At 45.6% G+C, this 21430-nt stretch overlaps 1 protein-coding gene across 1 annotated transcript in view; it reads left to right on the top strand.

Moving 5' to 3' along the window:
* adgrb1a (adhesion G protein-coupled receptor B1a) overlaps window positions 1–21430 on the top strand; it is a 191346-nt gene that overhangs the window by 32577 nt on the left and 137339 nt on the right. Inside the window, exons 2-3 of the mRNA XM_072461112.1 lie at window positions 19063–19233; window positions 20693–20797. Coding sequence (XP_072317213.1) covers window positions 19063–19233; window positions 20693–20797 — 276 coding nt within the window. The remainder of the gene's footprint in view (window positions 1–19062; window positions 19234–20692; window positions 20798–21430) is intronic.

The raw sequence follows: 21430 nt of genomic DNA on the forward strand, positions 1-21430 counted from the left end.
GAACATACATCACATTGAACATAACATTTACAATAAAACACTTTAGATGTTAATGTTCACAGGTTTGGCATGACCGAAGCCGTTGTTTGACCTTACAGTTAAACTCTTAGGGTCAAATTCAGGACATGATGGGTTTACTAAAGCTCATAAATGTTCACTTAAACGCATAACATGTTCCTTTCTAACAAAACAACAGCATTTTAACACCACACTTGATTATACTCACATTAAAATGCAGTGTCTCCCACAGCTTGAACACAGAATACTTTCCAGTTACATCTTCCTACTCTACGCCGCGGTGCACTATGACACATTCCTATGCGCCGCAGAAATGATATTATTGGCGTTCTGCATCACTGTGAACACTGAGTGGGCTTCACCAATAACCGGTACCAACTTATGCATGACTTTTCTTCACGCAAAGATGCTCGAAAAAAAAAAGAGAAAGAAAGATAAGTAGGCAGACAAGTGGCGTATGCTAATGGCGTTCGATCGCGGCTTTGAACAGCGGCGGCGGGCGGAGGTGCGCGCGGGGGAGGGTTCGTGCGTGTGTGTCCCGGGGCTCCCATCCCGGGCTGACCTTACTCCGGTGGGGCCCCTGTACCTCCCCTTCTCTCCGGTCTGACTCACAATGCAGTCACCGTGCCCACACTGCTCAGGAGGAGGAGAGGCGAGCGCGAGATTGTTACAAAGCGTGGGAAGAGAAAGTGTTCCTGAGTCTGTGGACGTATGTGTTCGCAGTGTTTGTGCTCGCGCCAGGATCTCTTCACATGCGCGTGAACGCTGTACGACACGGGACGCGGAAAACATGTTCAAGTGATTACGAATTAGCCCTATAACTTTGCAAAGTAGGAACACAAAGGAATATTGTTACTTTAAGTCGGTCTACTTCACGTACTGACCCAAATAATCACTCGTGTTGGAGTAAAAAAGTATTTGGAGAGACTTTGGAGAGTAAAAAAGTATTTGGAGAGACTTTGGAGAGACTTGAGTACTGCGTTTTGCATGTAAAATGACTTAAAAATGAATTAATGATGTATGATTTAATGTTCTCGGAGTACAGATTCTTAGTATTTATAAAGAGTAGACACAAATTTTCAAATAATTAATATTGTCGACCTAAGGCTAATTGCTTAAAGCTGTCGACTTTCATGTGGTGGTAACTGAATGTCACTTAAAAAGAAGCTAGTAAAGTATAGTATATAGTCAAGTATGGTGTCAGAAAACTACTTTGATAACCTTTGACTATAATAGTACTATATTAAAGTACTCTTGTTACATCAGCAAATAGAAATATAAAATAGTCTTGCCAAAGCCAGTATAGAATTATCCTAAATCATTACAAACACGTAGTGATTATTACATATGAATATTATTTGTACTTGATACACTGTAAACATGCCAGATTGCCATTATTTGTCCCACATTGACTCTCACAAACACTCTGCTTAGCTTCAAAGTACAAGTATCATTTAAAAATCCTCTTTCTAGAATATTTTCTAAGCTACTCGTTCAAATGTTAGTGAAACTCTCCAGCTGTGGAAAACACTGCAGCCTTCATTATGTGTGAGAGGAAGTGGAGACGAGGACACATGAGATGCACAGCGGGGGTGATGTCGAGCCTTAATGGCCGTGCACCGCGGAGTGAAGCAGATCCAAGTCTGACGAGAGGAAACGGCACCAGAACGTCCCCCCACCAGGCATTTGGAGAGACCCAGCTCGCGTCAGGGGTCCGGAGGAGGAAGCGACCAAAACAACCCGTCGGCCAAAGTGGGCCTGGGCAAAGCTTTAACCGAGTGGCACACAAACAGTACGGGCTGGAGAGTGGGAAAAACACCCACAACACACTGACCGCCATCACATGCTGACCCCAAATAAATCACCTTTTACGTGAAATGTACAGTTTATTGTGACTGGGTGAAATGTACATGATTTTCTTTGGATCAACATAAAAAAAAAATAAAAGCAAAGGGATAAAGGGATAAATAAAGGGAATTTACTAATGAAAATAAACATGCATTTGTATCGTTTGTTGTGGAAGTTTAAAAAAAGAAAACACTTAGAGAATCATTTAAGTTGGAAAACATATGTCGTAATTTTTACATCTTAATAATAATAATAATAATAACTTTTATTTATATAGCGCTTTTCAGTGACCCAAAGACGCTGAACATAATAAAAAAGGGGGGGGTATTTACAGACAGGGGGGACAACACGTACAGAACACATTAATATACAGATAAAATGAACAAGACAGAAGAAGTAGAGAGAAAAAGATGGGGATGTAACAGGGGGTAGAAGAGTAGGCAATGGGGTAGAGGAGGCTAGGGGTAGGGGAGGTCATAGGCTTGGGTGAAGAGGTATGTTTTTAGGCGGGATTTGAATGTTGTGAGTGAGGGAGAGTGGCGGACAGGTTGGGGGAGGGAGTTCCAGAGTCGGGGTGCTGTTCGGGAGAATGCTCTGTCGCCAAAAGTTTTGAGTCGGGATGTTGGTGCAGTCAGGGTGAGAGAGGAGGAGGATCGGAGAGCTCGGGTGGGGCGGTGGGGGATGAGGAGGTCAGACAGGTAGGGGGGGCAAGGTGGTGAAGAGCTTTGAAGGTGAGGAGGAGTATTTTAAAGTTTATGCGCTGCTTGATGGGGAGCCAGTGGAGAGAGCGGAGAACGGGAGTGATGTGATCACGGGACCGGGTGTGGGTGAGGAGGCGGGCAGCGGAGTTTTGGACCATTTGGAGTCTATGGAGGGAATGGGAGGAGATGCCAGTGAGGAGGGAGTTGCAGTAGTCAAGGCGGGAGGAGATGAAGGCATGGATGAGGGATTCAGCAGCGGGGAGGGTGAGGCAGTGTCGGATTTTGGCGATGCGGCGGAGGTGGAAGTATGAGGTCTTGACAATGTGGCTGACATGGGGAGTGAAGGAGAGGGTGGGGTCCATGATGACACCGAGATTGCGTACCAGGGTAGAGGGGGTGATGGTCGAGGTGTCGATGCTGAGTGAAAAGGGATCAGTTTTATTGAGAGTGGATTTGGTGCCAATGAGGAGGAGCTCTGTTTTGTCACTGTTCAGTTTGAGGAAGTTGAGAGTGAGCCATGATTTTATTGTAGAGATGCAGGTTTCAATGTGGCTGAGGGGAGGGTTTTGGGTGGATTTGGTGGTGAGGTATATCTGGGTGTCGTCAGCGTAGCAGTGAAAGTCCAGGTTGAGTTGGCGGAGGATGTGACCAAGGGGGAAGATGTAGCAGATGAAGAGGAGGGGGCCGAGGACTGAGCCCTGGGGGACCCCTGCGTTACTGGGGAGAGGGTGGATGAGTGACCGGAGAGGGAAATGAACTCTTGCCTGTTGGTGAGGTAGGATGTGAGCCAGTCAAGTGCAGAGCCCTCAACACCCAGTTGGCGCAGCCTTTGTAGGAGGATGGAATGGTTTATAGTGTCAAAGGCTGCGCTGAGGTCTAGTAGTAACAGGATGTTGAGGGCCCCGGAGTCTGCAGAGGTGAGGAGATCGTTGAGTACTTTGACCAGGGCTGTTTCAGTGCTGTGAAGTGGGCGGAAGCCAGATTGGAGGGGTTCATAGAGGTTGTTTGACTGGAGGTGGGTGTGAAGTTGGGCGGCGACGATGCGTTCCAGCGATTTTGAGAGGAACGGCAGGTTGGAGATGGGGCGGTAGTTGGAGAGGTTGGCGGAGTCTAGGGTGGGTTTTTTGAGGATGGGGGTGATGGAGGCCAGTTTGTAGATGGAAGGAACATGGCCGAGGGATAAAGACTGGTTGAAGAGGGTGGTGAGATGGGGGATGAGAGCAGGGAGGCAGGCCTTGGTTAGATTCGTTGGGAGGGGGTCGAGAGAGCAGGTGGTGGTTTTGGAAGCGGTGATGAGGTCTATGATATGAGAGGAGTTAACAGAGGAGAAGGTGGTGAGGGCAGGGAAGGGTGGGTGGTCAGGGAGCGGAGGGGGGGCAGGGGTGGGGGTGGTGATGGAGTTAATGGAGACGGCAGTCATGGAGCTGTTGATTTTGGAAATTTTGTCATTGAAGGCAAGGAGGAAAGAGTTGCAGAGGTCAGGGGAGGAGGGTGGAGTGATGTCCGGTGGCTGGAGCAGCTTGTTGACGGTGGAGAACAGGGTGCGAGGGCTCCGGTGGGAGCTGTTGATGAGGGTGGAGAGGTGGGCAGATTTGGCGGCTTGGAGAGCGTCACGGTAGGAGGAGATGTGTAATTTGAAAGCTTCGGCGTGGACGGTGAGGCGGGTTCTTTTGAGGAGTCGTTCGAGTTGGCGGCCAGTCTGCTTCATGGTGCGGAGTTCAGGGGTGTACCAGGGGGCGGGGTTGATGTATGAGACGGAGGAGGTTTTCCAGGGGGCTAGGGAGTCAAGGGAGTCGGAGAGGGTGGTGTTGAGCATGACAGCATAGTCGTCGGGGGAAGAGGGGGGGGAGTCAGGGGGGAAAGCAGAGGATATGAGCTGGGAGAGCGTGAGGGGGTTGACTGACTTGATATTGCGGTAGGTGATGGTGCGTTTTTTGGGGTTGTGGGGCGAGGGTAGGGGGGCGGAGAAAAGGATGCAGAGATGATCAGAGAGTGGGAAGGGGAGGGGGTGGGGCTTAGATATGGGTAGGAGAGAGGAACAGACTAAGTCCAGAGTGTGGCCTTTGGTATGGGTGGGGAAGTCAATATGTTGGGTGAGATGGAAGCAGTCCAGGAGAGAGAGGAAGTCGGATGTCAGTGGGGCGTTGGGGCAGTCAATGTGGATGTTGAAGTCACCAGTGAGTAGGAGGCGGGCAGAGAGAGAGGATGCGATGGTGAGGAGTTCAGACAATTCAGTGAGGAAAGAGGGGTGGGGCTTTGGGGGACGATAGATCAGGATAGCGGTGATAGAGTTGGGGAGGGAGAAGGCGAGGTATTCAAATGATGAGATGGATGGAAGGTTGAGGTTCAGTTCAGTGATGGATGTAGATTTTGTATGAATAACAGCAAGACCTCCCCCACGCCCGGAGAGGCGGGGTTTGGCAGTGTAAGTGTAGTTGGAGGGAGTGGCTTGGTTGAGAGCATAGAAGTCCAGGAGCTGTTGCCATGTTTCACAGAGGAGAAGCAGATCAATGTTATTGTCCAGTAGCAGTTCAGATATAACAGGTGATTTGTTGGCGAGGGAGCTGCAATTCAGCAGTGCAAGGGAGATGGATGGGGGCGCGGAGATGGATGGGGGCGCAGGGGTGGGGGGGCGGAGGTTGCTGAGGTTGGCAGTGCGGCAGGTGGGGGTGACAGGGGGGCGAAAACTAGTCCAGAGTGAGGGGATAGGTGAGCCGTCGTTGGAGTGTTGGTTATGGGAGAGACCAGAGCCCCTGTGGATGTAGCGGGGCCGGCGAAGGATCCCAGCTGAGCTAGCTGCAGAGGCAGCAGCAGCTGGGAGACGGTGGTTATGGTTGAGGAGGTGAAGGTCAGCAGCGGTGTAGGTGAGTAGGCGAGAAGTTTCGATCTTGATTATGTTGATCCAAAGAAAATCACGTACATTTAGATGAAGTTGATTATGTTTATCTTTTTAGAAGATATGTTAATTTCGAAGTGACGAAAAAGTTTTTTTGAGCGTATGTCACTTCACTGCAGTCACAACATTTGGATTATCAATACAGAAAATAAACTTTCTCAATCATTTCAAAGTGTTATTTTTCATCAGTTGCCAATCCTACACAAAGCATGGCGAGGACTCGAGGATTGAACCCACAACCTCCCTGCTCGAAGGCAAATTCTCACCACTCTGCCACCAAATATCCCTACATCACGTTTCTATCTAGTCCATACCATTGCTTTTTAGTCCATACACTTGCTTTTTGTCAAGTTTTCCAGACTGAAAAACAATGCATTTCCCTTAATTATTGTTGTGTCCTTAGCAAGACACTTCCCCCTCCTCTGAACAAACCAACGCACGAATCGAAACATCACCAAAAACATAACTGGAGCTGCGTTTAGCTTTGTTTGTTTCATTCAACCTGTTTACGAGGTTGTCTTCTCCGCTCCCTCTCTGAGCCTCACGAAAAACGTCAAAGGTTCTAAAACATGAAACGCAGAAGCAAATTGACTCAAGAGAATGTTTGAAGGCCAATAACAATTCTTTAAACCCAGTCCCACCTTTCTGTGATGACTGTAGTCGGGGGAAAAACAGACGTTTAATGGCGCGACACTGACTGACTCTTCTGAATAATACACAAGTCGGCGAGCGAGCGATGTCCACGTCTCTTCTCTCTGCTGGAAACACGCCGAAACTTTCTCTGCTAATTTAGTCCCGGCCTTATCAGCTGGCGCCGCGCTGAAGATGGATGTGTGTCAGTTACGGGGCAAAGAGGTAAAAAAAAAGGGAGTAAGAAAAGGCTTATTTCTGTGAGCTGTCAGTCACAAAGTGAGAAAAAACATCTGATCCCGCGCTCTGAACCCTTTGTGCTTTTCCCTTATCGGCGACTGCGAAACAGGGCATCCATCTTCGGAATTGAAATGTCTGCCGTCTGACCCGCACCTGCAACCGCATGATATGTATTTATAGACAGCGGCGGCGGGGATGGGGCGCCGAGGGGGTTAAAGACGGGCGCCTCGGCATTAGGTCCGGTGTGACCGCGATGGAGCCGGGGCCAGCGGTCAGATTGGTTTCTTAAGAGGATTAGATTCCGGGGCGTTTTAGTGGTGTTTATTTCAAGGTGTGATGTGTGCGGGGGAGAGAAATGGGGTCTCGCGAAATGTGGGGGAGGTTCAGTGAAGTGGGGGATGGTCAGTGACGTGGGGGAGGTTCAGTGAAGTGGGGGAGGTTCAGTGAAATGGGGGACGTTCAGTGAAATGGGGGAGGTTCAGTGAAATGGGGGAGGTTCAGTGAAGTGGGGGAGGTTCAGTGAAGTGGGGGAGGTTCAGTGAAGTGGGGGAGGTTCAGTGAAGTGGGGGAGGTTCAGTGAAATGGGGGAGGTTCAGTGAAATGGGGGACGTTCAGTGAAATGGGGGAGGTTCAGTGAAGTGGGGGAGGTTCAGTGAAATGGGGGAGGGTCAGTGAAGTGGGGGAGGTTCAGTGAAATGGGGGAGGGTCAGTGAAATGGGGGAGTGTCAGTGAAGTGGGGGAGCTTCAGTGAAATGGGGGAGTGTCAGGGAAGTGGGGGAGGGTCAGTGAAGTGGGGGAGGGTCAGTGAAATGGGGGAGGTTCAGGGAAGTGGGGGAGGGTCAGTGAAGTGGGGGACGTTCAGTGAAGTGGGGGAAGTTCAGTGAAATGGGGGAGGTTCAGTGAAGTGGGGGAGGGTCAGTGAAATGGGGGAGTGTCAGGGAAGTGGGGGAGGGTCAGTAAAGTGGGGGAGGGTCAGTGAAGTGGAAGAGGGTCAATGAAATGGGGGAGGTTCAGTGAAGTGGGGGAGGTTCAGTGAAATGGGGGAGGTTCAGTGAAGTGGGGGAGGTTCAGTGAAATGGGGGAGGTTCAGTGAAGTGGGGGAGGGTCAGTGAAATGGGGGAGGTTCAGTGAAATGGGGGACGTTCAGTGAAGTGGGGGAGGTTCAGTGAAGTGGGGGAGGGTCAGTGAAATGGGGGAGGTTCAGGGAAGTGGGGGAGGGTCAGTGAAGTGGAAGAGGGTCAATGAAATGGGGGAGGTTCAGTGAAGTGGGGGAGGTTCAGTGAAATGGGGGAGGTTCAGTGAAGTGGAGGAGGTTCAGTGAAATGGGGGACGTTCAGTGAAGTGGGGGAGGTTCAGTGAAATGGGGGAGGTTCAGTGAAGTGGGGGAGGTTCAGGGAAATGGGGGAGGGTCAGTGAAATGGGGGAGGGTCAGTGAAGTGGGAGAGGTTCAGTGAAGTGGGGGAGGTTCAGTGAAATGGAGGAGGTTCAGTGAAGTGGGGGAGGTTCAGTGAAATGGGGGAGGTTCAGTGAAATGGGGGAGGTTCAGTGAAGTGGGGGAGGTTCAGTGAAATGGGGGAGGGTCAGTGAAATGGGGGAGGGTCAGTGAAGTGGGAGAGGTTCAGTGAAGTGGGGGAGGTTCAGTGAAATGGGGGAGGGTCAGTGAAATGGGGGAGGGTCAGTGAAGTGGGAGAGGTTCAGTGAAGTGGGGGAGGTTCAGTGAAATGGGGGAGGGTCAGTGAAGTGGGGGAGGGTCAGTGAAGTGGGGGAGGTTCAGTGAAATGGGGGAGGGTCAGTGAAGTGGGGGAGGTTCAGTGAAATGGGGGAGGGTCAGTGAAATGGGGGAGGTTCAGTGAAGTGGGGGGAGGGTCAGTGAAATGGGGGAGGTTCAGTGAAGTGGGGGGAGGGTTAGTGAAATGGGGGAGGTTCAGTGAAGTGGGAGAGGTTGTTCATTCCCATTGTAGACAGCAGAGGGCGCTCCTGCCGTAACACCTTATTGAGAAATAAAGTGTATTTTTGTGTAGTCTTTAATTTAAATTAGAAAAGTCAATTAAAGCCACTTAATGAATATAATACATCCTAAAGTATTAAAGGAGAGCGTGAGTTGTAAAGACACATTTAATTCTTGTCGTTCAAGGCTCGAATCATTGAACACTTTACCTTAAAATGAGCCTTTTTCTACTCTAAACGCTACAACTGAGTCAACGTCATGTTTACAGCGTGTAGCTCTTCTAAACGACTCTTCTGACGATGTAACCATGGAGATAGAAGTTTAACACAATCTAAAGATAAAGCACTGACATCATATTTGGAACGACAACAGGACGATTTGTGCTGCTAAAAAGTCATTTTCAAAGAACATCACAGTCACGCTCCAAAACCAATCCTCTAAATAGGATATATGCTGAATATATGTGTTGTTTAAATCAAGTTTGTGGTTTTTATGGATTTTTTAGGCCTTAAACTGTTCAGACTGTTACTATAAACTATAATATAATAATAGTATAAATATAATAGCCTGTTGTTGTACATAATAGTGTTATTTTTCCTCTTCTGGCTCAGTCTGTGTCTCAGCTTTTAGTCAACTTTATTAATCATTTATCTTTATTTTTATTGCGTGCTTTTATTCCCCCGCTTCTCGTTGCAGAGCTGGAAATGGCCCCATCGTGTGACAAACGAAGACGTTCTTATTGTTGGAAATAAAGATTATTTCTTTCTAATTGGGAACGTCCGCTTTTCTATTTAGAAGAAGCGTTTAGAAACCTTCATTTATTCATGATGCATGTCCTCCACTCTTCCTCTCTCCTCCCTCCCTCTCTTACTCCTCACTCATCCCTCGTCCCTCTCTCCTCCCTGCCTCTCCTTCCCCCTGCCGCTCTCTCCTCCCTCCGTCTCTTACTCCTCACTCATCCCTCGTCCCTCTCTCCTCTTTCCTCCCTGCCTCTCCTTCCCCCTGCCGCTCTCTCCTCCCTCCGTCTCTTACTCCTCACTCATCCCTCGTCCCTCTCTCCTCTCTCCTCCCTGCCTCTCCTTACCCCCTGCCGCTCTCTCCTCCCTCCGTCTCTTACTCCTCACTCATCCCTCGTCCCTCTCTCCTCTCTCCTCCCTGCCTCTCCTTCCCCCTGCCGCTCTCTCCTCTCTCCATCTCTTACTCCTCACTCATCCCTCGTCCCTCTCTCCTCTCTCCTCCCTGCCTCTCCTTCCCCCTGCCGCTCTCTCCTCTCTCCATCTCTTACTCCTCACTCATCCCTCGTCCCTCTCTCCTCTCTCCTCCCTGCCTCTCCTTCCCCCTGCCGCTCTCTCCTCCCTCCATCTCTTACTCCTCACTCATCCCTCTCTCCTCTCTCCTCCCTGCCTCTCCTTCCCCCTGCCGCTCTCTCCTCCCTCCATCTCTTACTCCTCACTCATCCCTCGTCCCTCTCTCCTCTCTCCTCCCTGCCTCTCCTTACCCCCTGCCACTCTCTCCTCCCTCCGTCTCTTACTCCTCACTCATCCCTCTCTCCTCTCTCCTCCCTGCCTCTCCTTACCCCCTGCCGCTCTCTCCTCCCTCCGTCTCTTACTCCTCACTCATCCCTCTCTCCTCTCTCCTCCCTGCCTCTCCTTACCCCCTGCCGCTCTCTCCTCCCTCCGTCTCTTACTCCTCACTCATCCCTCTCTCCTCTCTCCTCCCTGCCTTTCCTTACCCCCTGCCGCTCTCTCCATTCTCCGGCTCTTATCAGCTCCGTGCAGTTAGCAGCCTCTGTCCTCTGGGTGTCAGCATTTGCCTGATCCTTCACTCAGCTCTTCCCTCGCTCGTTCTGCCCGTTTTCTGCATTTCATGTTTTCCTCTCCTCTCCTCTTTTTGTGTCTCGCGCGTCGTCACTTTCTCTTATTGTCACGGAGCTGTCGGCGTCGCACTCTTGAGCCTTTTTCCCTTTAGCACAGATTCTCATAGAGCTGGTGTAGATCGATGTGCGATCAAAGCGGCAGAAACCGGAGCTGAGGCGCGAGAAGCTGATCTGGAAGGTGACTTTGAGCTAACGGCGTCATAGCAACGGTAGCATTGGGTTATGGGCGATTATCTCACATTTCATCTGTATTAAAATAGTCATAAAATGGAAATGTGTCTTTTGTATTTGACTGTGGAAAGTGTGGAAAAGCCCAACCAGGAAATTTAACACTTATAAACTTTTGTATGACTGCATTGTCCCTGCCGAATATATAAATACATAAAAATACAGTATAATACATCATAATACATCAGAAATACAGTATCATAAAGACAGTATAATACATCATAAATACAGTATTATAAAGACAGTATTATATATCATGCAAACGTAGTGAAAAAATGTAATGCTTGTATTAAATCGTTATATAAAGTTGCACAACGCAGCATTTCTTTGTCCAGCATGTCTCGCATTGTTGCATTAAACTTGTCCGTCTCCATGAAGACAAACAGGGCAGGTTACAGGTAGGATCTGTGGAGAGGTACACAGTAAGAATAGCTCTTTTACATTTCCCAGCCGTGTTTTGTGTAGTGCTGAGTTTCAGATGACGTCACGTTCTATTGGATGAGGATATTAATGCAGAAAGTACAATGTGACGGGGCAAACGCTCTTGGCCCCATCACGACGTTCTAGAATCTTCTATTGGTCGTTTTCAGATTCTAGAATGTGATGATGTCATGCTCTCAGAAGAAGAGCCATTTTACCTGTTGATTACACCGACCGTTCATTAGAAATATCCAAAAAGTAAAATAACAAAGTGATTATATTTGTGAGTTGACCCTATTCAACAAAAATCAGCATTGACCCATATTAATTTTGGTTTCCCCGCATCAGTATGAAATATGATTGGCCTATAGATGGTGTGATGTCATCTGAAACGCAGCTATTGTATTTTTCTATTAGACTTATCGTCATTTGTGACACTGACATATTTACATAATTTACATAATCAACTCACACATGGCACACAAATGCAAAAAGAGAAAATAATGTAAGTAACAACGGCACAAGAAGAGTCATTTTGGGTTCAAGCCAGCTGGATTTCAGCTTTGAAACTGGCAAGACAAATGAGGGACACGTGTGAGGCTCATCGTGCTTTCTGTTCGTCTGGAGAATCGTCTGGACGACCAAAACACTGAATTATCACGGCCTTTATCCAATGTTTTTTGTCATATTCGATTTGTACATGTTTACCTCGTACATTTGCCCCAGCGGCACTGAAGCATGGGTCAAACGCAGAGGACAATACAAGTGTACCTCACCTTCGAAACGTTTATCCAATTCCAAATCAAAAATCGTACACGCCAAATCATGGGAATTGGTCGTGGTTTTTCCCCCAATCTGAACCCGAAACTTCCTCTGCCACTTTGAAAACACTAACCTTGAGCGTCTCCCCTGAATCTGTCTGGGCCTATTGTACACGACTCCGCTTCATGAATGCAGAGCGGGCGGTTAACTGCGGTCGGGGGGCGGAGGGCGGGCGCGGCAGCGGCGGCGGATGTCAAAACGCAAGCGCGGGGGGGAAAACAAACGGAGAGGGCGCGCTCGCTTCCAGATAAGATTCATATTTTAACGAGGAACAGAGGGCGATTCTGGACTTTATGCGACTCCCGTCCCGTTTGAGACGCGAGGGGGAGCGGGCGTCGTATGCGGTCCGTTTGACCAAGGACGTTTCATTATATTTTATTCAGAGGAGTGTTTTTTTTGTCCGCCTGTGGAAGAGTCGCCTCGCTAATCCCACAAGCCTCCGGCCAAATCCCTTACTTTAGTTTAGTCAGCTTTTCTTCAGCGCTCTCCAAAATGGGACTTAGCAGCAGCACGACGGATGTGTCTGACCCGTCCATCTAGAGTCGTGGGGTCAGTGACCATGAGGGGCCTTTCTCCAGCTCTGAGCCAGGGTCTGACCCGTCCATCTAGTCGTGGGGGCAGTGACCATGAGGGGCCTTTCTCCAGCTCTGAGCCAGGGTCTGACCCGTCCATCTAGAGTCGTGGGGTCAGTGACCATGAGGGGCCTTTCTCCAGCTCTGAGCCAGGGTCTGACCCGTCCATCTAGTCGTGGGGGCAGTGACCATGAGGGGCCTTTCTCCAGCTCTGAGCCAGGGTCTGACCCGTCCATCTAGAGTCGTGGGGTCAGTGACCATGAGGGGCCTTTCTCCAGCTCTGAGCCAGGGTCTGACCCGTCCATCTAGAGTCGTGGGGTCAGTGACCATGAGGGGCCTTTCTCCAGCTCTGAGCCAGGGTCTGACCCGTCCATCTAGAGTCGTGGGGTCAGTGACCATGAGGGGCCTTTCTCCAGCTCTGAGCCAGGGTCTGACCCGTCCATCTAGAGTCGTGGGGTCAGTGACCATGAGGGGCCTTTCTCCAGCTCTGAGCCAGGGTCTAGGTCTAGGTGTAGTAATGGACTGTTGTGTATGTTTTAGTCAATTGGGGAGACAGAGTTTATAAAATAAAAAAAATAAAATAAATAAAATGAAAAGAAATTAAAGAAATTAAAAAAAATAAAAAACACAGATACATAAAATGGATACATAAAATTAATCAAATCAATTAAATTGAATGAATTAAATAAATTAAATACATTAAATCAATTTAATAATTTCAATAATTTCAATAAAAATAAATGAGGGAAAATATATTGCTATTTATTATAACAGTAAAATCAAGGCAAGGTTGGTATATTGTTCCCTCATTGTTACCTTGTTCAAAGTTGTATTGATTCTTACATTTTTGAGAAATCTTTTTGTCTCAAAAAATTCCTGTTTTCGCCTACCCCTTATTTTCACCCACTTATCTCTCCTTAGTTCTGATTATTTAAAAAATTAAGACTCAGACGATTAAGGACTAGTTGTACATCATAACGGGCAGATGCACAATGGAAAAAATGACTGATCAAATTTGAAAATGTATACATTCAAATAACAATGGACAAAACAGCTCTCTAATTTTTGGACATAGTATGCTGTAACCCCTCTTCTCTTTGGATGCCACTTCCTTACTTTCTAATTTTATTCTTTAATTATTCTGTCCTATTCGGTCCTTCCTTCTGTTATTTATTTAAAAAAAATAATAATTTCATATTTGTTTGTTTGTAGTTAAAACATATCCATCCATCTATCTTTTTAACATTCAAAGTGTAGAGTAAGTTGTTTTAAATTGTTAATTATTATGACAACACTTTTCATTTTTCATCACTCTGAAACTAGAGCGGGGCGCCTCCTTTTGCTTACAGTTTCCATTGAGGCGAGTCAGTTACACAACACTCTTCTAGTTTTATTGTAGTCATTATTTCAGTATTGACAGCTTTTTTACACCTTTTTTCTGAAACAACAGGGTCTGGTGCCCCATAAATTACAGTTTACAGAGTAATTAGCTTCTGACTGCAACAAAAGAAGCTGTTGCGAGCAGTGACATTGACTGAAACCCTGCACAGCTTTAAATCCTGATTGTTTTATCCCTCTGGGTGTACCAAAGAGCCCAGTAAATTTATAATCATCTGCCTATTGTACAGAAAAGCCCAAGGTCAGGTAACTTTTAATACCTTTTGGAGCCAAATCTGTACCTGTCCCAAACTCTTTTAGATTGGATTTTTAATAATTAACGGCGGAGGGGTTTTCACAAAGTCACAGCGTTTTGGATATGAAAATGAATGAGGTTTGTCTGTTTTGTAGATAATTATTATTTGGCTGGTTTATGCGTTGGTGTAAAGGCGCATGCTGTAACTTTTCTAGTGTACATTTAGAAGTTTAAATAATGTTTTAACCAAATACACGTTTAAATAGGGTGACTGAAGGCTTCTGGATCGAGAATATGAGCAAATAAAGTGTATTATTGATGTGAATATGATTTTTTGTAATGCTTTTTGACATTTTGAATTAGTTGTGCCTCTGTTTTTGTTATAAATAGTTATATTCTTATGTGTTTTAAAGTTTGCATAGTCCAGATAACAATATAATGATAGAAATACGACTTTTGTAGTTGACTAGTCTTTAGGTGATTAATCCAGGTTGCAGAAAAGTGTGATATTTAGATATGCAGTATATATACATTTTCTGTAACAAAGAGGGAAATGTGAAATGTTACTGATACAACTGGGACATAAAAAAATCCTTTCCGTAATGATAATTGATTAGCAAAACATGAAATCCTGCCTCGTTTAACAGAGTATAGGTCAGAAACTCACAAGAATCATCCATTATTCCTGACATGTAATTGTGTGCAAAGCTAATTATTGGCTTGGACAGAGCTCTTGGCAGTGAAGTGGAGTGAAGACATGTTTCCCTCAACAAGCTCGTCCAAATCACACAAATGACCTTTTCTTCTGCATCATTGATTTGTTGGTTTACAGCAAAAAGTGTTAGTAACTTGTAATTTGCTTATCAAAGTGCATATGACAGGAAAGACTACTCATTTCACTCAACTGTGGTTAGAATATTTAGAAGATTTAGCTAAAAAATGTTGCCTTTGTTTTACAGTTTTGGTGAAGCTTATAATATGCACTTCCTGTTTGGACCAAGCAACCTGCATACAAGGGCCAAAAAACTCTGCTAATTTACACAATATTTCATGTTTGACAGCACTTTCTTAAATTAATATGTGTTCCTTATACACAAAATATTATCCCCCCTCCACAAATTATTTTTATTGATTGTATTTATTTATTTAATTTAATATTTTATTTATATTTATTGTATTTTAATTGTATTTAATTCATTTTGTTGTTGTTTATTTTATTTATATGAATTACTTTATTTTATTTATTTTATTAACCTTAGGTGACCTGGGGCAATGTAAACACCACAACAACATGCACACATTTTAAAACATTACACATTTAAAAGACATTTAAGAAAAGAAAACAAAATCATTACATTAAAACAAAATGTATTCACTGTCTTTATATGTTTAAAACTATGGTAAATACTTTCCACAGAGCTTATATCCCACCAAACAACGTAATCAGATCTTTCTAGAAACCGTGGCCATTTCCCGTTTCCACAGTCACTTCTGACGTCCGATGGAGTCCTCTTTGAGCACTTGGCACGGCTCTGGGCGGGGTTTTTGATCAATGTTGTCACAGAAACTCACGTTGGCGCGCTGACAACAAACATATCGACTGTGATCACTGAGGCCTGGTAACTTCATTTTACAAAGGAAAAGGAAATCAATAACAATTTTAGAGCTTTTAATGGCGCATCCCCCGTCTATATGGATTTATTATCGTATCACGAGGAATCGCTTTTAAAATTGCCCCCGTGAAAGCTCAAACTTTAAACTCTGGTGCAATAAATCGTATATGTTTGTCTCTGGCCCTGTTAAACCCGGCATATTGTCTCATTCCCCGAGTGCACGCGTCGCAATCAGCCACTTTGCCTTCAAAACCACTTGAATATTTCAAGCTGCTGCTACATCACATCTATAAAGTCAACAGTGCTCAACGTTAGCACTGTATATGAGTTTTAAATGGGTGGAAACAGTACAGTACAAGTCAAATACATGTTAAAAACTCTATTGCTTATTCTGTTTTGGTGGCTTATTGTATATATTATTGTGCAAGAGATGATTTGCACATTACCATGCATAATATTAGATTTATATACAAGCTGAATCAAACGACAGTCTTTATTATAAGATTAAATACACCCTTTTTGTTGTTTTGTTTGTGTGCCATAGTTTTCTCTTCCAAATGACCCTCGTGTTTCAAAAGAGGCCCCGCCCATTACACTTCACGCTGTCACTCGTGTGTTTTTATAATTCAGGCCTTTGTAGAACGGTGACACGTCTCTCCTTCATATCTTTCTCGTACTTTCCACTGTCACAGTCTCACTCCGTCAGCACGAGGCAGCTCCGGGTGCTTTGCCTGAATGAAGAGCTCCGAGGCCCCTCTCCTCCCCGCGGCGCTCGTCCCCGGGCCCCGGAGGATAATGATTTGTGGGTAATTAAAATGGCGTGTGTCTGGACGCGGGCCATGCAGCTTCATGTTGTATTCATGCAGATTAATACATATTTGTCGCTGCCTGTGGGGCCTGAACGGCATCTGTCCGTCATTAAACATTCATGAGACTCTTCCTGGTATCGCACACATCTTAATAGAGTGCAGTAAATCACTACGGCCAGACGGGGAATTCGCCGTGACAACAGGCGCCGCCGCACCTGCTTTTAAAGGTCTCTGGTTACTGCCTCATCGCTGGACATTATAGGAGAGGTGCGCATTGACAACCGTGCTGCTGCCGGGACCATAAACGGAGAGATGTTTTATGATTTTTGACAGCGGCAAGACACCGACAAAGTGTCTCTGAGTTTAATATGTGTCTCTGAGTTGACTATGTGTATTTTTTTTGTATTTTTAAGTTTTTATTTCTGAGTCAAAAGACAAAAACAGCAATAGCAAACATGACACAGAGTGGGAAACAAAAAGCGAGAGCACAGACTAAAGCGCGGAGCATTTACACTGCATCGGACACATATTTGTGCCATGTATTCCAATGTTAAGTGGATATATACAACTTCATGTTCATTAATAAGACATTTTGGTCCAGTTCGTGGCAGTTGGTGCAGTCGATCGTCTTGGGTAGAGAGTAGATGGGACAAATACCCAAAAAAACATTCATTTTTCCTCGACATTTTTGGGAGAAATGGTTAGTTTTATTAGCAGAGGTTGAAGGAAGTGTATGGTTGTATTCATATTGTTAAATTATTTTTTTCAATTAATATTTCTCAATTCAATGTTAAATTAATCCTTTATCGTTTTCTTGTAAAAATGTCCAAAAGTGGGACAAACTAGAGCTAAGGTTCTTGAGTGGTTTTCCCTGTTTCCAAACAGCACAATTATTTATTAATGTATTTGTAAATGTGAATGAATGAACGAATGTGACTTGAATGTGAACTGAAGCATCGTTATCTCCAGGGAAACGCTGCTGAGGGGTCGCGGAGAAGGGCAGTCACACGTAAATGCCTGCTGGGAAAATATTAACCAGATTAATCAGGGTTAATTAGCAGCGGATGTCGTCTAAATGCTTTTAATTGCACGAGGCAGAGACAAAAAGCCTTCGGTTAATTCACTCTTCATTCAGTTCTGGCCAAATTAGGAGTGGATTCAAAACAAAAGGTGCGATAACTTTACTTTGTAACTTTTCTGGTGGAAGGTCCGTCTCCCGCCCGTCTCCCGCTCGTCTCCCGCCCGTCTCCCGTTTGTCTCCCGCCCGTCTCCCGCTCGCCTCCCGCTCGTCTCCCGTCCGTCTCCCGCCCGTCTCCCGCCCGTCTCCCGTTTGTCTCCCGCCCGTCTCCCGCTCGTCTCCCGCCCGTGTCCCGCTCGTCTCCCGTCCGTCTCCCACCCGTGTCCCGCTCGTCTCCCGCCCGTCTCCCGCCCGTCTCCCGCTCGCCTCCCGCCCGTCTCCCGCCCGTCTCCCGCCCGTCTCCCGCCCGTCTCCCGCCCGTCTCCCGCCCGTCTCCCGCTCGTCTCCCGCTCGCCTCCCGCCCGTCTCCCGCCCGTCTCCCGCCCGTCTCCCGCCCGTCTCCCGCTCGTCTCCCGCCCGTCTCCCGCCCGTCTCCATGGAGGCGCTATTGCTTTGCCTGGAATTTCATTAAACTAATAGGATGGACCTGATCTGTGGAGAGTCCGCACCACTCGCAGTAAAGCTATTTGTTTTTCAAGACATTTTTGAGCAATATATCACTTGAAATTTCTTGCTGGATAAGTTAAATATCACACTGTGGAACATTCCAAAGGCAAAAGCAAAAACACACGAGCAGGAAAAGTACATAACACAAATATGAACACGCTTTTATTTTGAAAGTGTGTGTTCTCAACCAGGGGTACTTAAGGAGGTAAAATGGAGTTGTAATTGGATATAAACATTTGTTAGTTGTAGAATGTTGTCTGTAAGAATGTTTTTAGTACAAGATTACAATACAACCGAACCCCAATTATAATAATAATAACCGACTAATTAGCCAAAGAATCATCTGTACTCGAGTTATGGGGGACAATGGACAAAAGGTAAATAAATATTTGGAATGTTTGGAAGCATTGGTTATTTACTGTAAATCTGGATGAATTGGAGAGTGAATTGTTGTTGAAGTATCTCTCCGTGATGTCATACCCTTCCCTGCTGTCGCTTCCATAAGTACATTTGATCTGTTTTATGCATTTTTGTTTTTATTTGAGCTGGTTAAAAAACAATGTCTTTGGTTCACTGAAAAGCGCTATATAAATAAAAGTTACTATTATTATTAAAATGAGTAAATGCAGAACCTTATTGTGCACCTGAGAACATGAATGTCCTTTAAAAAGATAGATGCATATTTTAAGTTTCAAATTATGACAAAAAGGGAAAATAACGTTGTATACTATTGAATGGTTTTTGTTTTTTTTAATTACGTTTTTTTTTTAATAAGTTATCTGTTATTCTGTTATTATTCACTTCTGTGCCTACTTTGTGTTGCAACACTGGAATGTCCTCATTGTGGGACAAATAAAGGCTTATCTAATCTTATGATTATCAAACATTTAGCTTATATGTTATGAGAAAAAGGAATGTGTCGCGACTTAACAATTTTGGAGAACTATGATTTTACATGTTTTAGTCTTTACTGCACATACGGCGAGTTCATGCTCACGTTGTCGTTTGCAGAGTACACAGCCCTTTCTGCAGATTCATTTGAGTGATTATTGTGAGCATTTAATTACGACGACGGTAAATATCTATTGTGTTTTCCTGACCGGAGGTTGTTTTCTGTCCGACAGGAGGCTGGAGCATGTGGGGCCAGTGGGCGCAGTGCAGCAGCGACTGTGGCGGAGGAATCCAGACGAGGAAGAGGAGCTGCCAGTCGCCCCCGGAGGAGTCGTACCTGTGTGAGGGCGTGGTGGAGGAGGGCCGGCCGTGCAACCCCCAGGCCTGCGCCAACCCCAAGACCAGTAAGACCCCCCTGAAACTGTGGCTTTTACCGTCACTACTGTGTCCTCCGGCGAACACTGGCATCCCTGAAGGTGCCAACACAAAGCAGTAAAAATTACTTCCTGGTTCGGTTCCAGGTTTAGTCGTAATCTTTATTAGATCTGTGGACAAGTGAGAATGCACTCTAAAATACCCTAATGATTATAATATGACATGATGCATTTATTTAAAGGACACATATTACATATCTTTTATTGTTATTGGGTTTTATACCTGCATCTCAAGTTTTAGAAAAAAATGTATGTATTGAAAAGCACACAGTATTGTTAACCAGTAAGGTGTTCCCTTGTTAGGATTTGTGTTAGCACTCCATCTACTGGCAGCAGAGGAAATTCCATGGGGAAAGAAACAAAAGATAGCTTGTCCCAACTTGCTAATTTAAGCAAACAGTTGCAGTTAATGTGTTTTTAAAGTTTGGTGATGATTTATGGACTTAACAACCTCCTGATTTCTACCTATGATGTCACCAAAACAATTTGAAACAGAATGATTTGTGAGGCTTGTGATGACATTGTACACAAAATGAATGAAACAAGCATGAATTAAGCTAAATGCAACTCCAGGTATGTGTTTGATGAAAGAACAATGTTTTAGAATTGATCATTGATCTTGGCCAGTCTTTCTCTTGTCCTCATGTAGTATATGCGGATGGTTCCAGAGTCCCAAAACCCCTCAGAACCAACGATAGCCTTGATCCTGGGGTCCTAGTACAGAGAGTCGGTTTAGTCCACAAATAAATGCTTGAGAATTGGGCACTTTTTTCGGCTTTGGGGTCAAGAAAGTCTCCAAAAATACAACTCAAAATCACCCAATACAAACCCCATCGACTTGTCAGGGATGCCATTATACGCGGAGGGCACAAACGTCCATCGGTCACTGTGTGGGCTTTGAAGCTTGGTCGGTACGTGTAATCTTCGCTCATCTTTTCCATACCACTGTGTCTCTATCCATCATCTATAAGTCAGTATTTGACTTAAGGAGTGCATGTTGGAAAGGGGACTTTGATCGATGAAAAGTAATAATGACTTGCTTTCTGCGGCCGCGCACACAGTTTATCCAAAACGTTCCACCAAAGGGCTAAGCGGACAAAGAAAAATTGACCCCTGGTGGAGCAGTCAATTTGAAATGTATTGCATTCATTCAACTGTGTGACTTTATTTTCAACAAATTGCTTCACATCTTTCTTCGTAGCTCTTTTTTTTTCCTTCTTACAGATAAAATTTTATGAAAGAGAAATGCTTTCATTTTGTACTTTTTTGTTCACATATAAACAACAAAACAATTCAAAACACCACATCATAAAAAGTCCCAAGTTTGGCTGATGCTACTGTTGGGTGATCTCGAAATGGTGTCCCAAAAAAGAACAATAAGATCTACGTATATTCCTCCTCCCACACCCCCGGCTCCTCCTCCATGTAGGCAAAGGGCGCCACCTCTCTCGCAGCCAGTCCCTCCGCTCCGTGGACAGCCGAAAGCGCGAAGATGTAGACAAGGCCCGCCCCGGACCCCAAAGCCAACAGCCAGGTAAGGGAGCCCCCCCCCCCCCTCTGCATCAGCCACTCTGGCAGCTTGGGTGACCACCAAACAGAGACACAGCAAACACGCAAGAACACACGGCACACGCACACAGTTTATCCACGTCTGTCGAAATGTCCCAGCGAAGCGCCTTATCATCACAATGGACTGATTCCAACATGGACCCTGACAACATAGTGCAGTGGTGGTTCGCGTGACAGGATGCGGCGCCGGGTCCGCTCTCTCAATGCTCTACCTTTAACGTCCCGAGCTCTTAAAGCGATACTCCGCACAAAACTGGAGGACTTGTCGTGTTTCTCAAAGCTCTCGGCTGCGGTTTGCGAATTCGACCCAAACGTTTGCGAGGGGGAAGTCGATGGTCGTCTCATTAATGGCTCTAGACAATTGTAATTGGTTGATCGTGGGTGAGCTTAACTGATGAATTTGACCAAACGTCTGTACATTTCCCATGTCAGATTAGAAAAACTGTTGGGAAGGTGATGGTCGTCTCGTTAATGGTTCTAGCCAATTGTACGTTTTGATCATGATTTTTGCAATGTCAAATCATTTAAACTCTTGAAAAGTTGGTGGTTGTTTCAAACTTTCTAACTGCTGCAACCGTTGAAGAAAATTGTGAGCATG

Source organism: Eucyclogobius newberryi, unplaced genomic scaffold, assembly GCF_026437365.1.
Source record: "Eucyclogobius newberryi isolate DKJ021-1_F unplaced genomic scaffold, fEucNew1.0.hap1 SCAF_3, whole genome shotgun sequence".
Taxonomy (NCBI): Eukaryota; Metazoa; Chordata; class Actinopteri; order Gobiiformes; family Gobiidae; genus Eucyclogobius; species Eucyclogobius newberryi.